This window comes from Fringilla coelebs (assembly GCF_963513975.1).
Source record: "Fringilla coelebs genome assembly, chromosome: 8".
Classification (NCBI taxonomy): Eukaryota; Metazoa; Chordata; class Aves; order Passeriformes; family Fringillidae; genus Fringilla; species Fringilla coelebs.
The window spans coordinates 16,465,268-16,482,670 of record NC_140066.1 but is presented as its reverse complement, the minus strand read 5'-3'; the positions used below and the strand labels follow the sequence as shown (position 1 = coordinate 16,482,670).

The window sequence follows — 17,403 nt, the reverse complement described above, 5'->3', positions numbered from 1 at the left end:
TAAGTGACATAGGTGCTTGCTATTCCTCTCAACCACTTAACTCATCACACTGTGAACAAGCCACTGGGATTTCCATTTAGTCTGGAAGGGCTTGGTTTTGCTCTCCATTCAGTATTGACCCCTGAATTGTTCTGAGAAACACAGAACTGACCTGAGCCAAGTTTTTCTTCTTTGCCTCACTTACTGATTTTGGAAACACTGGTGATATTAGGATTAATGTCTCTGATGCAGGTCATGAGACGACCATTCCCTGGGCAGGCAAGTGGGCTCTGCTGTGCTCACCATGATTCCATTATGGATGAATCCACGCCGGTACCGGGCAGGCCGTAGGTGTGGGTATTCCTCTGTGCTCGTTACTTGGATGCTCCAAACAGACTTCCATGCTTCATAGAGCTGTGTGTGGACAGGATAAACCCCAGAATGATGGGGGGCTACAGCATAGCCCAAGTCTGTGGGAATCCCATGCTCCTGGAAGCAGAATACACAGCTTGATAATTCAGTATTTAACTAATAGCCTTAATAAGGATCATATTTAGCAACACATCCAAGTTGGAGCAAGATGACAGAGGAACACGAAAACTCTCTGGATTGGGAAACCTGAAATACTGCTCATACTTCTTGCTTTATGCATCTGTAGAAATAGAAGGGCAATTCTCTACCAACAAGGACATTCAGCACCGGTAATAGCTGCTGTAAGAATGGTCTTGTAGCTTGCAGCTGTGACAGATCAGATTAATTCAGAACCCTCAGGTCAGGTTCCCTGGTTACTACAAACTAATCAATGCTGTTAAGTGACACATCTCACTTCCACAATGCCTAGATGTGAGTCACCAGAGAAGGAGAACAAAATTTCCTTAACTGATATAGAGAAAAGAAAGATGACAGGAATTTGTATTGTCTCTAGCAATTCAAAGAAAAGCAGACGAAGAGCAAGAGGCTATTGCAGGTGAAGATATGGGGCCTGGAGTTACATTAAAATGACAGGAAATTTCGGATTTCTTGGGTTTTAATTCCACTAAATGGTTCTGGTAACAATATCAATGATGACAGCTCTGCCCTGGTGGTGTATGATAAAACAGAGCCCCTAAATGAAGCAATAACCTTTTCTGACTGCTAGCCTGTTTTATGTTAAATATGTGTAATTGTGTTCTGTGCTTTGTCTCTCTTTGCAAAAGACTGCATTGTTATTTAACCAGGAAAAGGAGGAGCCTAAATTGTTTCTATAATGCTGTGACTGTGCTCTGCATTCATGATCATTCCTAATCTATGTGTGTCACAGGAACACAAGACAGCAGCCTGTTATTCCCAAGAGGATTACCATCAAAAGAACCAAACTAGAGGTGAAGAGGACATTGTTTTTCAGTGAAACATGCATGCTATGTTCAACTCGGAGCTGTAAGAATTAAACAGACATTGTTCCATTAATGCAGGATGTTCAAGGCTTCCCTCTCCTCTGCCAAAACCCAGGGAATTTCCTCTGTGCTTCCTAGATAAGTAACTTCCTTTCACATTGTCTGGAAGGCCAGAAGAAGGGCTGTTAGCAGACAGAGCATTTTATACTACTGACCCGGTGGCTTCCTTACAGAATTACACTAAATAAGGATGGAAAAGGAAATGCTTGCTCACTGCCAGAGTTTGTATATTAATTGCATTTGGATGGCAATGCTACAAGTTCACACCTCAGGAAACAAGAGCCTTGGGATTTGCACCCCAGAATATAGCAGAGCTGCCTGGGGCCATGCAGGTGCTGGGAAACATTTCCCATGGAACAGGCAAGCATGTGAATGGTATTTCTTGCCTCAAGACACCAGGAGCTACACATCAATTTGAACTTCCAGAACTGCCTTGCTTAAATGCAGCTGAAATACTAGACTAATATTTGGGTTCAGTGCAGCCCAAACACCTATTCCAGGAGAAAAATGTTTAAGGATTAGCACTGTAAAGTAAATAAACTGCAATGCTCCCTACCACAGCAAACTGCTTGTTCAGCTTCATCTGCTCAGCCAACACAGTGACATTGTGGAAAAGATGAGGCTGCATGTGACTCCACATGTGAGGGAACCACCAGAACTCTTTCCTGTGCTTGAGCAGCATGTCATCCCCTTCATCTTCCTCATCTGTACCTACAGAAAGCAGAAAAGGAAGTGCGAAATCAAAAGGCAGAAGAGGGGCTCAATGTTTAAAAGCAGTGGCTAATCCCCTTCCAACAGTCATGCTCTCTCTACTGCATTGCACACAACACACACCCCAAGGTGGGTGCTGTATGCAGGCGCTGAGACAAAGGAGTGTCAGGGGCTTACCTGTGTGGTAGAATTTCCCTGAGAAGCCCAGGTTGAAGGTGAAATTTGGGACTAAAGTTCTCAGCTTATTCTGAGTGCTCAGTAAAGCCTGTTTGAACAAAAGGAAAAATAAATGTTCATATTCATATTTTTTCCTCTGTAATATGTTTTTGTGTTCTACTGGTGCCCAATTGAGTCTGAAGAGGCATTACAGGAGATGGGGCTTAGGCATTGTTTCCCTTGGAGTGGAGCAGAGCAGATAAGTGCTCTTCATACACAGCCTTTACTTGAAGTAGCACTGCAGTACTAAATGATGCCTCTTTAAAACCACGGGCAGGTCATCCTCTCCACTTCAATGTGAGGGACCCAGAGTGTCTGTCCTAAGGCAAAAGGACAATAAATCTCACTTGAAAGCAATAGATTTTTTACACTTTACAGGTTCAGCCTTAATGCTCCTCCCTTCCTCACCCATGTTGGCTGGGACTTCGCTAATGAAACTCTGCCCCTTCTCAGTCTATGTGCTAGTGAAAAGGAGGATGGGGCAGTCTATGGTACACGGATGAAGGAAAAGAAGTCAGTATCATGAACAGCAACGAAGTGATCCAAAGGGAGGGGGCTTTTCTTTAGAGAGGAAAGGTGGATTCTCGGAACTACCTATGCAACGAGTCCTGCCACAGCGGAAAGTGCCAAAATTTTGTAGGAGAAAAAATTTCCTGCATTTTGGGAAGAAAATGTGGGAAAGCCAACATTCACAATCCTCGCATCTCCTACAAGTTCTCTCATGCTCACTTGCAATTACTTGAAAAGTCCAAAGTTATTGCTTTAACCAAAGGGAAGGTGCCTTGTGCCACAAACCTCAGGGGCCAGCGGGGTACAGAGTAAGAGAGCACACAGCCTTAACAGATAAAACCAAACCAAAAACCAATCCCCAGAGGCTCAGTGTGTCACAGACAAGTAGGACACAAACCAATTCTAGTAAAATTTCTTCTGCTGGAAAACGATAAAAAGAGAGCAGCTGTGAGATGAACACTCTGCTGCTACCTGTGTGCTTTGGGAAATGTCACCGGTGCATCTCCCTGTGGGAGAATTCCCAATCAAACAGGGGATGGCAGGAGGGCTGTTGGCAGGTGACAGACTCGGTCCTTGTCTGGGCTATTTAGATTATAATAGCTTTTCTCAGAAAGTAATGGATCCGTGGCTGCACCAAGGTGAAGGTGATGGCCTCTCAACAGCAGACTTCGGTTGGATGTAATCACACAGGAAACATAGAATATAACTCTGGGGAAAGCACACAGACCTACCAAACCATGTAGGGAAGATGGACAGATCTTCCTACATCAGCTGCCCTTCCCCAGGCCCAAGGAGCACAATACAGCACTGCAAGGTGCCCTCACATAGCTCACGCTCCATAGGCCCTGTTTGGGTGCACCACTCCCTCAGCAGTGAACGTGCACTCACAGACTCTCATTCCATGGAGGTGCCTTGACATCAACTTATGGATAACCTGACAAATCACTGCTGCTACTGATATATCAAAACAGTGTTAACCAAACACTGGTCATCACATTAATTTAAAAATGGCTTCTATAATTCACTTCAATCACCCATTCACCTCAAACATATGCTGAGTAGTTTTATACTCAAGGCAGGCAGTCCATTACCGTGGCAGGATGGGAAGACAGACAGACAGATTACATGTGCAGTGCTACAAGACACTCTCAATGCTTCTCTATGAGGGAACCAAGCTTTCAGACTTTTCCCTACAGACACACTTCACTGCCTGTTCCTCATTCCCACATCCACACAACAGTGACACCAAATGCAGCCTGGGACAAATTTCAAGATTTCAGCTTTTCCATGGCCACTTACCTACCACATATTTACCTCAGTCCCCACCCAAGAACAGTAATTTCATAAATGCAAGGCATGTGACATCTCCAGAACCTATCACAAATACAGGCAGTGCTTTTATAAAGTGACATGCCAGCAAAACTGACGGCTGAAGCCTACTTTGCAGTACAAGACCCAGAGCAGGCAATGGGAAGTCAATGGAAAAACATCTGTCTGTCCAGATGATGGTTTACAAGATCACTTCAAATTTGGGACCAGCACCTTGAACACATCATCCAGTAATTCAGACAGGAAAGTGCCACTTTCTTTTCTTTCTCCAGAGCTGTCCCAAGCCTCAACATTTCCCTCTGCTGCCCTGAAAGGCACATCCAGTTCCCCAAGCTTGAGTAGGAAAGTGGTGGGAGGAAAGACAGCGGTAAAGAGGCTTAGCATTCCTCTGCACAGAAAAGAGATTTAAAGCCTGGCTGGGGTTACCATGACAACACATCTGTCTGAGAATAAATCCCAAAAAGCCCTGCTCCAGCAGGCTGCAAACCTTTGTGTCTGGGGAGGGAACAAGGAGGAACTATGGGGGCCCCAGAAATTCAGAAACTATGGAGTCCTATGGAGTCCTGCTTTCTGGCAAGTTTATTGTCTATTGTGTGCCATCCCTCTGCTGATGCTGGGTCCTTGTCACAGTCACAGCTGTGAGGTGGCACAGCACAGGTTTGAAGAAATGTCTTTCCCCTGAACAGGATAAAGGAGACTAAGGTGCCAATATGTGAACATTTGTTTCAACACATTATGTGTTCCATGTTCCCAGGTTTCACATTGGTTCCAAGAGGTCTGTAAGCTGTAGTAAGATGCAATAATGCAGGTGTGGGAAGAGGCTGGAAGATGGCACTTCTCTCTGCACTCTCTTTCATAAAGTAAGATGAATATGATAGTACTAACCATATCTAACAGGTGATTCAAGCGGTATTTCTTTTGCATCCATAATATGCTCTAAGACTCAAACAAAAGGCAATCAAGAGTTGTGGAGCAGGCTACTCCTTAAGAGAGAAAACAGCCAGCCAGATGTGAACAGATCTTCTTTTGCATATTTAAGAAGTTCAGTTGCTCATATGGTATGAGAGACTAGCTATGTATGTCAGAGCTAGCATTTAAGCTATCTCCCACCTCCAAAAGGCAGACTTTATTCCCCTGGAAAACTGCCCCTCCATCCATCCAAGTATCTCTTTTTATCTGTTATTATATTTTATTGTTTTTATTTTTATTTCAAAAAGCCTTCCAAGCTTGCCCACTAACTAGCCAGAAAGGCCCCTGCCCCAGCTGTGCTCCCTGCTAAAGCTCTGTAAGGCTCACCCCAGCAAGGTACTGAATGGGTCCCCAAAGAGATTCCCAGCTGGCCACAGCAATTCTCAAGCCACGTCAAGGCCAGACTGCTTCACGCTTGTCACAGTCTATCAGAGCATTCACTGCCATGCACAACCTGTATTTTTGGTGGCCTTGAGTACTTAACTGTGGCAGCCATGCTGCAGGCCCAAGTGACAGAAAACCACATTTCAAGGCACAATTCTGGACACAATGGTAAAAATGTCTAAGCTTCACTCTGATGTTCAATACCCATCATTTTAAAAAAAGGCTTTTTAATAATATAAAATTACAATAAATATTTACTTCTAAGCAAATGTTAGGGGAAAACAATTTAAAATTGTGCCTTTTGTTGCAGTACATTAAAAATCTGTATCTCACTGACAGATCTGCAAAGATTTCCTCAACAGTCACTCTTGATGTCATCCAGGGAAAATAAAATCTCTCCTGATTCTAGGAGTGAGGAAGAAATCAGAGAAAGTCACAGCACTCTGACATATTGGGAGCTTCTTTAGAGACAAACCCTTTTCTAAGATAACAGGGCGTCCTTGGCATTGGAGTACTACAAGGCTAAATCTTAATGCATCTTTGCCTTTTAAGCTAAGACATTTTTAACTTCCAGAAGTGTTTGCAGAGAATTTAGTTGTTCTACACAAACCCTAAATGTTACCTATCTCAGCTCCCTCTAACGAGAGGCAAAAGAAAAGGGGTAAATAAGGCTGAGAGTCAGATGATCAGAAAAGAAAAAAACATGACTGTAAGAAAACAGCACATGGGCAAATGAAGAGAAAGAGATGATAAAAACATGGAGGAAGAAAGCTGAGTGCTTTTGCAGCCTCTTCTCAAACCTGCATGCAGCTCATGCAAACCATCCTAGGAACATGTGGCAGAAACACAGTCTTGGCAGATACTGCCCTGGCAGCACATTCTTGGGAGGAGATCCTGCAGTTTTCTTACCAGCCAGCAGTAGCACTGGCAGAGCTCAAAACAACACTGGCAAAAAACAAAGCTCTCATGGTACTGGTATGTCTACCTCCCCTGCAGTCTTAGAATCAGGGAGTTAAAAATTGCTGAGTACTTCAATTATAGGAAAGATCATCCTCTACAATTTAGAAAAGCAAGAGCTGGCTGACAGTCACCCTCACTAGGTTCTCTCTTCTGCACCCTCACCATTCATAATCCAAAATGAAATTACTGTCCTTGATTTTCACTTAGCTTGCTCTCAGACTCACTTGCAATGATTGTTCACTATTTATGCCCTTGCAGAGATTACCAGCAAAAGAGGCAAAAACTCATCTACTTAATCTTCTTTCCTCATACCTAAAGATGACCAGAAAGGATCACAAAAGCCAGATCCTTTTGCATTAGAAACGGCTTGTCTTTGTTGGCCAGTTCCATGGAGGTTTGGTAAATTCCAAGGATTATGATTTTAGAAGAGACTGAATGTGGAATAAATTGAGAAGAGAAGGGATTCTCTGAGATTTAGTTTTGTTAATTATGTGCAGCTGAAATCTCTGGTAAACTCTACAAAGGAAAAACATTTCCTTTGTGCAACTTCCAACTGTTCCACTTCTATTGAGGACTGCAAGCTCTTGCTGCAGCCTTTCAGCAGAAACAGGAACTCAACTGTTATCATCTTTAAAGCAAAAGCAAGTATAATTCCTTTTCTTCTTGTTAAAGAAGAAAGCTATTCAGTTGTCCTTTAAGCATCACAAATAAAAACATTTCTCTTGTGTAAGACATGTACTAGGGGCATGCATTTGATCAAATTATATTCAGTGCTTTCTTTTTATAGTCATTTTGTCTGGGAAGGTCTCTGAATGTGGACCTGCATATGGCAAAGAGGCTCACTGGGACAGCAGAGTCAATTTTACACCTTCACACAACATCCAGTCTTCAAACCACTACCCTGACCACTGTAATCTAAGCTTTGAGATAAGGAGCTGTGTGTTGAGATATCAGCCCTGAAACAGAGCTTTCATATAAAAGGCCAAAGAAAATGCCAGCTGTTCTGTTCCTATTATATCCCCTTCTCTCCCCATGGTGAGAGACTATCAACAAATCCATGTAGTTATTTCTCGCTTTTAAAAAATCAAAATTCATTAACCTCACATGGCTTTGCAATCAAGAGAGCTTCTTTTAAATGGATAAATCTGGGTTTTATCTGCTTTGCCTGAGATTCTCTGCTTACTGATCACAGATTATTCCTCCATTTCACCCTGTTAAAACCCAAACAAAGCATCTTTTGGAATAATCTTGTCTGGGTTTGTTTTTAACATCACTGGAGCAGCCTTTGCTCCCAAGAGCTTTGACCACCTATCCTGCCTTCCCACATGGGTCTGTAACCTCCACAAGCACTACAGAGGTGAGAATCTCTGAATCTCTGCTGGTTTGGACTACTGGGTGTAGGGCCTTCTTAGGACCAAGATAAGATTGTGATCCTTCACAAAAGGAAAAAAAGAAAAAAAAATTCTCTTTCAGAACATTTCAGCACTTGAAAGCACAAGGACACTGAAGTGAAATGACGAAAATTTTAGCATTTTCCTTAAATACTACATACAAAACATAAAATGTTGAACCTAAAACCTTGGAGATGAACTAAGACATATGCTGCACAGATGCATAAAACATGTAGAAAAGATGGTAAGACTCCTAGGGAGGTGGAAGAGGGCTCTTGGGAACATGCAACAGACAAGGTCTGAGTAAGGGGCCAAACCTCTACAACAGTATTCTTCTTACACCTTTGCCTCAAATATTTTGTGCCTTAGACGTAAGTTTAAAGGGTGCTTCACCTTGAAGTTGTTTTGGAAACATGCTAAAGCAGTTGCTGTCACAAGCTTACCACCATCATGGCTAGTACCATCCAGGACGCACCTGAGGGCAAGTGGCGAATGGGAATCCAGAGTACGTACCTATGGACACCTCAGCACACCTGAGAAACAGGCAGTGCACCTCCCTCAATGGCTACAAACCACAACTGATAGGGAAGATATAAAGGGAAGTCCTTGGCTCCATGAAACATCACATGCACACGGATCACAGACTTAACAGAACACTTCATCATTGCTTTCCAGGACACAGAGAATCAGAAGGAGCACTTTAGTTTGTTACCTTTTTCCTACTTATTTTTATCTTTGCCTGTCTCCGTTCCCTCTCCTCTACAAAATCTGTCTCTTACCCATAACCTTTCCTAATAGGTCCTTCCTGTATTATTCTAGGAAGTGCCAAGGAAAGCAAACCACAGAGCTGGCATGTCTCTCAATCACAAGGCCACAGAGATGGTTCTCATGAAGGCTTGGTCTGACCATGTTTCTCTGGTGAATTTGTTGATATTCCCTCAAGGATGAGAGCTGCTGGTGACAGACATGAGGAGGGTGCAAAGGGTAAGAGAAAACCCTTCCTTTCCCAATTTAGTTGTGTGTTGAAAAGCTATATGGCTAAAATATAGACTATATGAGTTTATACCGCATGGACTGGCCTACACTTTTGCAATATAATACATACAGCTTAAACACATCACAAATAATAATATACACGTTCTTCTGTTCTCTTCTAACACAACTCGCTTTTTCCTTTTGAACAGCAGAGTTTACAGCTACAAATAGGTTGGCATAGGAAACCTGCATATACTTGTTCCTTACATCGAAGAGAAGACAGGATAGACAACCACAGGCGCCTTCCTCTTAAACTGAGAGAGGCCAGCTCCTAAAGTGCTCCATTTAAACCTGCAAAACTGTTGAGAGCATCACACACAGTGCCTCAGCATCTTTGCAGGCTAATTCTCTGTATGAGTACGATTGCAGCAATCAATGCTTCCCCTCAAATTAAATGCAATCTTGACTTTCCTAGTATACCACGCACACCATAAATCTGTCTAGAACTTCTGGAGGTCTCTACTCTAGGATTTTACCTCTACATCAGACACTTTCATGCGAGTGCCCTCTTTTCCCACAAATATATCATCGATGTCAACAAGGATATAGCGATCAAGTGTCAGACAGAGGCGTTTGCCGGTCAAGTAAGCAATGGCATCCACAAAAATGAGTTTGTGCAGCCAAAAATTGAGGTTATTGCCGAAGAGAACCCGCTGGATCCCATCATGCAGACCCAAGTCCTGCATCACTGTGGCATGCAATGCTTTGTGAGTGGCCAGGTGAGGAATGGACTCCGAGGATTTCGTGCTGGCCAACAGCACTGGCTCATAGGTGCTGTGGTTTGACTGAAACACAGTCCAGTCATCACCAGGCAGAGGACCCTGCTCCACCTCATTAGCCCGGGTGACATAGAGCAGGGGAGCACTAGGATTGATGTGATAGTCCCGCAGCCCCAAGTTGGAATGTAGGAAAAGGGGGAAACCCTTGAGCTGTGCACTGAGCAGGCTGTTCTCATTAGCTTTGAAAAAGCCTATAATTCCCACTCCATACTCTACACAGTACTTGTCTAGCAGCTCTCGGTTCCAAGCATCTAGATTCACATATTTAAGAATGTTCTCATAGATAATTAGAGCATAGCGTCCTCTATCTTTGTCTGTCAGGGTGGGCATATCGCCTTTGCCAGGGGCGATCTCTGTCCTGTATTTGAACCGGCTGGATTCCAGGATGGCCACGATTTCCTGCCCCAGCTGGGAGTAAATGCTTTCCACAAAGACGAGCACCACAGGATCTGTGCGCGACGTGTCCACAGACTTGGTGAGCCTCCAGCTGGCTTGCGGTGGGATCAGGATGCGGTGCTGGCTGCTGCAGTCACTGAAGGGCAGGGGTGGTGGCTCCTTGATTTTGGGACTGTTAGTGACGTAATAAGCCAGGATGCACATGGAGATCAGGCTGAAGGCAATGAGCAGCAGGATCAATCTGTGGAGCTCCAGCTGTCGCACGTGCCGCACCACTTTCCACAGCTGAATCATGGTGAGGCGGGTGGCTCACCCCCTCCTCACGCTCCGGACCCACGTCGCGCTTGGAATCTCCAGTGGTGCCGTGGCAGTGCCCAGCAGCAGCTCACAAAAAAGAAAGTGCAGCTGCAGAGAGAGAAAAAGCTAAAGCAAACAGCTACAAGGCGAGACTCCCAGAGATTTGCCATTTATCTCAGGTAACCATGGCCCTCAATTCCCATTGCTCTTTTGTGTGCTTCCTCGGGCTCCTCTCCTCTCACTCAGAAGTCTCAGGAAGAACCAGGTTTCCAGAATCTCGTCTCCAGTAGCAAATCAGTCTGTCATTCTGTGCACAAGCAGTTTCAGCTCAGCCTTCCCATGTGTTCTGTTTCTCATTTAGGTGTTTCACATTCACATGATGGCACCTCCTTTTTGCATCCTGCAATTTAAAAAGAGAAAGTCAATTCTCAATATGACTCCAGCATTTAACAGGCTCAAGATGAAATGGCAGGACTAGAGGGGTGATAGGGCGGCAGCATCGCTTGCCCATCTGCAGGTCTGGTCCCTGGGAAGTGTCACATCCCATTTATGTTGGAGCTTGACAGAACAACCAAATGGCCTTTGGAAGAAAGGTCCTGACAGTGCACAGCAACTCAACATTCAGCCTGGGTGAGAGTCTCACACACTACAGCAAACAGAGCCAAGTACCTGGCCTTCCCGCAGCCCTCTGCAAGCCACTGAATAGAAAACACAAAACCCTTTTATTCTAGCCTATATTTCAAAGCTAACAAGAGAAGGAGAGAGCACTCTCTGCAAGGCTGTCCCTATTTGTCCTGGGAGCTCACTTTCTTCCAGAGGTCACAAAATACGGCTCTGGAGAGGCATCATTCCTCAGGCAGCACAGAGGGCAGGGGACACACTGCACACTTAAAGGTTGCCAAGTGATTCAGTGGCAGTTGGAGATGAAACATTTCCTGAAACCTTCATTGCCTTCTCTCGTAAGACACTGAAGAACATGAAGCCAGTTTTAAATCACCAACAGCACAACATAAATTTGGGTTGGTCTCAAATACATGAAAGCCTCTTGTTATGAACTCTCACCTCCTGCTTTGTGTTCATGGCAGCAGACTATTTCACCATATGCTGCTATTTTTCCAGGAAAAGTGCCTAACAAAGCCAACAAATAACAAATAATCCAAAACAAATACCAGAGAAAAGAACTAAATTTCTCCTTTGTTTGAAAAAAAAGTAAAACTCACAGTGGAGTCTTCTCTTTCCCACCACCAGTGTGACCTACCCCTAGCAATACCCCGGTGCCTTTCCTGGAATACAAGCACATTTTTTGGGGCACACCTGCTGCCTCTTCCAGAACAATGCAAGAGCACCCTCAGTGGCAGATGCTGCTCACCAAATCAGTCATGCTCATGATGACTTCTCTGTAAAAATTAAACCACCTTTTTTCTTTAAAAAGCTTTTTTAGTCACCCCCCCAACTCCTGCAGATGCGCTTCACCACATACAACCCCTCTAACCACCTGCACAACTGGCACAGCTTGCAACACCAGGAGGCACAAGAAAGCAATAACATATAATATTACTAGAAGATGTCTTCATCCTTTCTCCATTCCTCCCATTCTTGAGCTTTTCTGTTACTACCATTCTGATGCAACAAAGAATATGAGAAGACTAGTTTGTCTTTGAGTTTAAGGTACACGTAAGTTTCTTATATAGTAAAACCAGGGGTTTCTAACAACCAGCTCCACCAGAAAATGAACTACTTGTGAGACAGATGCTTATTTTGTAATGTGTATTACTAAAAGGAAAAAAGTCCTTCTGAGTCAGGGAAAATATCAGTTCATAGAAGAGGCCAAAAGTCCCACTCTAAAGACTCCCACCGGGCTGTTTTCCAAACTGTTGGTGCAGCTTGAAGCAGAGACAAAAACCACAAACAGATTTTATGTTAAGAGATATAATACTGCTAACTTTATGACAGCAGACGGAAGAGACTCAGAGTGCTCTTTACACAAACCTTACAATGATCATTAAGTATTATCTCAAACAACACCTCTGCTCTAAGCTCAGCAGAGCAGAGACTGGTTTGTGTAGTGCACAATGAAACCTTAGCCCTGGTGAGGCTTTCAGAATAGCTGTAGACTATCAATATAAAGTATAACACACAAATAATTTTCCACTGGAGAAACTGAGACATGGCAAAACTTACTGAAGGCTGCACTGCAACACAGCAGATGGATCAGGATTTTTGGTAGAATTATCCCTGTTACCAAGATTCCAAATGGACTGGGGTCTCCATTCCCAAATGGCCTTCTGTAATGACACAGCTGACTTTAGAAATCCAGCTCAGTCAGCAACAATAAGCTGTGTTTTCTTCATCACAGACTGCCACATTCACATTTTCTGAAAAATCCCTTTGCCCAGGATTTTTCTCCTGGGAAGCCGAGAAGCCTCAGAGAGAAATGAAAACAATAATTATCTCATTTGCTTCTCCTGTGTTTTGCTCCTTTGGAATGTGTTTGGAGACTGTTTATCCAACAGGTGATTGTTTCATTGGTTTCTGGCGTGGGTTGTTTTCACTCTTTGGCCAATCAGTGCCAAGCTGTGTCGGGACTCTGGAAAGAGTCACAAGTTTTCATTTTTATGTTTTTAGCCTTCTCTAAGTATCCTTTCTGTATTCTTTAGTATAGTATTCCTTAATATAATGCAGTATCATAAAATAATTAATCATCTTTCTGAGAACATGGAGTCAGATTCATCATTCCTTCCTGCCACGGGGGTGACTACAAATACAATACACAGACAACTTATCTTTCAGTTTTGTCTCTACGTACTGTTAACTTTTTACTGGAAAAAGGACAGGGGAGAGAAAGTGAGAAATAACTATGTAAAGATGTAAAAAACAGAACTTGTATAGTTTCTTCTTTTTCTTGCTACTGATTTTGAATATATGATTCCCTGGACAGAACATACAACCTGACTTCTCAAGTCAAGTTCAGTCCCTGCAATACACCAGGAATTCAAGTGTATCAGCATAGTAACCAAAAACATGTGCCACCTTCCAAAAGCAGCCAGGAAAATAGCTTTCCACCTCCACAACAAGCCCTTCCCATCTCACTGACTCTGCAGGGATGACTCCAGAGTTACCACCTTCCTGCTTGGCATTACAGCTTCAAAGCTGCAGAGAGGCAGAAGCCAGAAGAGGCAGAATTCAGCAGGACAGAGAGAGGTAAAAGAGAAACATACAAAGAATGCTGTATCTCTTTTATGAGGTGAATTCCTTGTAAGACAGAGTAATACACAGCTCCATGCATATCACAATGCTGCATGTATGAGAAGTGATCTTCATTCTACTCCTGTGCAACAAATTCATGCTGAACACTTCACTCAGATTCCAATAATAGTCAATTTTGATGGAGAAACCTGGGAATTCCAAGTTATTGCCTCCCCAAATAACTAACTTCCTTTTGCTTGTCAATCCCACTGAATAAAACAGAAACATAAAAACTATTTTGGATTTAAAGATTCACTAGCTTAACATGTATTAGACACAAAATTGTTTTTGCAGGAGAAAATAATGTAAAGAGGAACTCAGGAGCTTAAGTGTTATGAATTTCCAAGCAAGTGCTTCTGGGGTAGAATTTGTAATCTAAACACCAGGGTAAAGGTAAGAAAATCAAGAAGATGTTGATTTATGCAAAAGCCTGGCAAGGTTCTACTTTTACAACTCTTTATCCCCAAAGCATCAACATGGAAAACACTTCTCTTCCCTGGCTGGACTAATTCATCTCTCCAACTTAACTTTAACTTTTGAACTGACGCTGTTTTGTTCTGTAGCTTCAGTTTCCCAGTTATCAGTGCAAAGATGAAAATCACAAGACAACTGGATTATTCCATAGAATAAGAATGAAACCAGAGTGTAAGCTAGGCTGCCACACCTGCAGTGCCCAGCTGAGGGGCACCAGGGAGAAGAACCCCCTTTGCTGGGCACTTCTGAATCACAGCAGTGTTTTGATAACAATGATTCCATTCAAGCCTCTAGCGAAGCTCCCAAACAAGCCCCCATTTGTTACAAGGGTGAGCTCAAAAAAGCAAATTTAAAAAAAAAGGCCTGTATCAGATTGCTGCTCAAGAATCTGTCAGCTCCCATCTCTTTAACAAGGCTTCACAGCCAGAGGGCACGCCAGCTGGCACGGGATGCATTTCTTTCTTTGGGAACTGCATCAGCTGGTTTAGGCTCAAACTAAAAGAGAAAAAAAAAAAGGCAACAAACAAATATACACTGAACAAAATTTATATTACAAGGCGAGAGAATTGTTAGAAACCAGTCATACCTAAAAAGCTGAGAAATATCTATGCTGGAGAAAGAAAAGAAAAAAAAAAGAATTACAGTGAAAATTACTCCCTCTTAAAGGAAGAGAAAATACCTGTGTCCTCTTTTGACATCAGACTCCTGGGAATCTAACACCACAGAAAACCAGGTTTCTAGATAAATTGAGGTCCACTCTGAACTCCTGCCAGGACTGCCTCAGTGTGAATTGAGGGAGGTGGCACTCAGAATGCACAGCAAGAATGTTCAGAGGTCCAAGGATGCAGGCTCAGCAGGCACCCATCCTGCCAGAAAAGCATCTCTAAATCAGAGAACATCAGCTGTAAGGTCAGATATCCCACAGATCACCAGCATTAAGACAAAGGCTTCATCAAACTTAGATGTTCTGTTTCCTAATGATATACAGTGTTAACGTAAAACAAAAACTGCTTTTTGAATTATCACCTGCTAAACCACATAGCAACTGATGTGATATGAAAGCAAGATAACAACCCCAACCCTGTGGTTTTAACATCTGATCTCCAGATATTTCCAGTGCTTGGAAATGATTGTGGGAGATCAGTACAAATGCTCAGGACCAGCACTTACCCAAAACCACTGACCAGAATATGACTATTTGGAGCTTCTGGTACACTCATGCCAAGGCACATGGAAGATATTGGGTATCATCTGACATCTTTATCAAGAACTGTCAGTGCATCCCTAGCTGAGCTACAGAAGGTCTTACCACCCAAACCCCAGTGTCACAAGTACATTTCCCCAGCCCTTTTCATTATTCATAATATAATCTCTCTGTCTGGAATGCACAGCAGCAAGATCTTGCCTTTGTCCACAATAGCTCTATTTCAGAGGCCTTTCTTCTGCACTTCCTGTGAGATGGTTGTTGCCTTGGGCTCCAGGGAGACTGCAGTAATTGAGTTACACAGTAATCAGAGAAGGAATCTGATTGATTTTCCAACCCATTCCACTTTAATGGTGTCATCAAGACACAAAATTCCTCATTAGCCTGCTCCATTCTGAGATACCACAGCCCCTTTCTCTTTGTCTGTGGTGGTATCTGTATGCCAGACCTCCAGGTAGAGCCCCACTCTCATAAAGAGGAGGGAACCTGGTAAATAGTGTCAGCAAAACACAGCAAGCCGCACAGCAAAAGAACCAGTAGAAAGCTCAGGAGAATGAATGCTGCTTGTATTTCACATATTGGGTAAAAAAAAAATATTGGGAAGATTACAGCCACATTGCAATGAAACTGCCATGCTCATTTTTGGGCTCTGGCCATGTGTTTCGGCTAACATGCACTACCAGTCAAATCCTGCCATGAGAGACTGCCTAAGGAATACAAAACTCAGATCAAAGACGCAAGAAACACTAACGCCCATGCTGCTCTGACAGACAGGGCTGCAGCCTCCAGCCAACTCTGTGTTTTGCTTGGGCAAGTCCCCATGCAGGGAAAAGCCTCTCATACAGACTTGTGCTGAGCCAGAAAGCTGCCAGTTAGCCAGCAGGCTTGAAATGTGCCAGTCTGATGTAAGAGGGGATGACCTGTGTGATGAAGTAATAATTATTTTAATTCTTTTATTACCACTCCTAGACAGGTAAGTAACTTCACATCTTCTGCAAGAGCAACAAACTGCAGTCCATGCTAAACAGATCTGCATGCACTCCTCTCATCCTAACCTGGTGGAAACCAAACTGCAGCCACGAATTTACCCTTGTGCCAGTGCAATGAAGTCTGAAGACAACATGAAGGCAGAGATCTTGGAGAGGCCGGCTCCAGGCGAGCTCCGTAGAGGGTGCACAGAGATCCCAGGACTCCTGCAAGGTTCTTGGTGTTTGGGTACATAATAGATAGCTTTGCAGCAGATCTTTGTTCCCTTGCTCTTTTATATTACAAAAAGAAATAAAACAATAGGTTTACTTCTTCACATGCCAGTGACAGAGGCATGGCCCAGTATTGCCTGTTAGCAACCAGTCCCTTCCCCTGAAAACAAAAAGGTCCTCCTCATAAGAGCTTCGAGGAAATCTCGTTTTCAGCTCCCTACCTTCTCCCCATCATAACACACTCACTGCTTAGGGTCATTACAACTGACCTTATTTTCCAAAGCAAGCTTTTACAATGGGGCATTCTCTCAAGTTAAACGTCAAAACCACAAGCCTCAACAAGTTTCACAGCCTCAGCAAAGGACAAATTTGGGAAAGGAAAACAGTTTGTTGTCTTGTATTTTCAGCCTGCTCAAAGAGTGGATCTGCAAGTAAGGAACCTGAAGAACTGTTAAAAAACCAAATAAATAAAATTTCAGCCTTCAGCAGTCACTGATGCTGCTTGATAGAAATAATAGGTAGCTTGGCAGCAGCACACCTCTGCTGAAATGAAAAAGAAAGACTACAGGTATTATAGCAGTGGAAGTCATCCCACAAGTCAGAGCTTTCCACCAGCTAGGGGGATGTTAACTGCTCTGGGGATGCACAGGTCTCTGTAATGCAACTGCTCACCGGAGACAAAGGAGGCACTTTCCTCAGAGATAACTGAAGGCAAGGATCCATTGCTTCATTTTGCGTGGTACTGAGCCTTTCAAGTGTAGGGATCAGGCCACCAGAAGAACAGCAGTTTCATTCTGGCCATTCCTCTCCTTCTGTTTTGTGCCTTTCCTTACACATAAGTTTATGCCCACTCTGATCCCCACCCTTTTCCCACAGCAGGGGATAATGAGA

The 17,403-nt window shown here is 43.4% G+C and overlaps 2 protein-coding genes across 3 annotated transcripts in view; one reads left to right on the top strand and one right to left on the bottom strand.

The window, feature by feature from the left end:
- The window catches only part of ZSWIM8 (zinc finger SWIM-type containing 8), a 75,889-nt gene extending 74,538 nt beyond the window's left edge, over positions 1-1,351 (top strand). The window contains exon 27 of the mRNA XM_084209949.1: positions 1,280-1,351. The gene's annotated coding sequence lies outside the window, so the exon portion shown is untranslated. The remainder of the gene's footprint in view (positions 1-1,279) is intronic.
- NDST2 (N-deacetylase and N-sulfotransferase 2) overlaps positions 1-17,403 on the bottom strand; it is a 126,351-nt gene that overhangs the window by 15,107 nt on the left and 93,841 nt on the right. For both annotated transcript variants that reach the window (XM_084209951.1, XM_084209952.1), the window contains 4 exons: positions 9,394-10,789; positions 2,301-2,388; positions 1,969-2,123; positions 283-468 (listed from right to left, as the gene is read on the bottom strand). In XM_084209951.1, coding sequence (XP_084066077.1) covers positions 283-468; positions 1,969-2,123; positions 2,301-2,388; positions 9,394-10,386 — 1,422 coding nt within the window. In that variant the 5' untranslated portion in view covers positions 10,387-10,789. The remainder of the gene's footprint in view (positions 1-282; positions 469-1,968; positions 2,124-2,300; positions 2,389-9,393; positions 10,790-17,403) is intronic.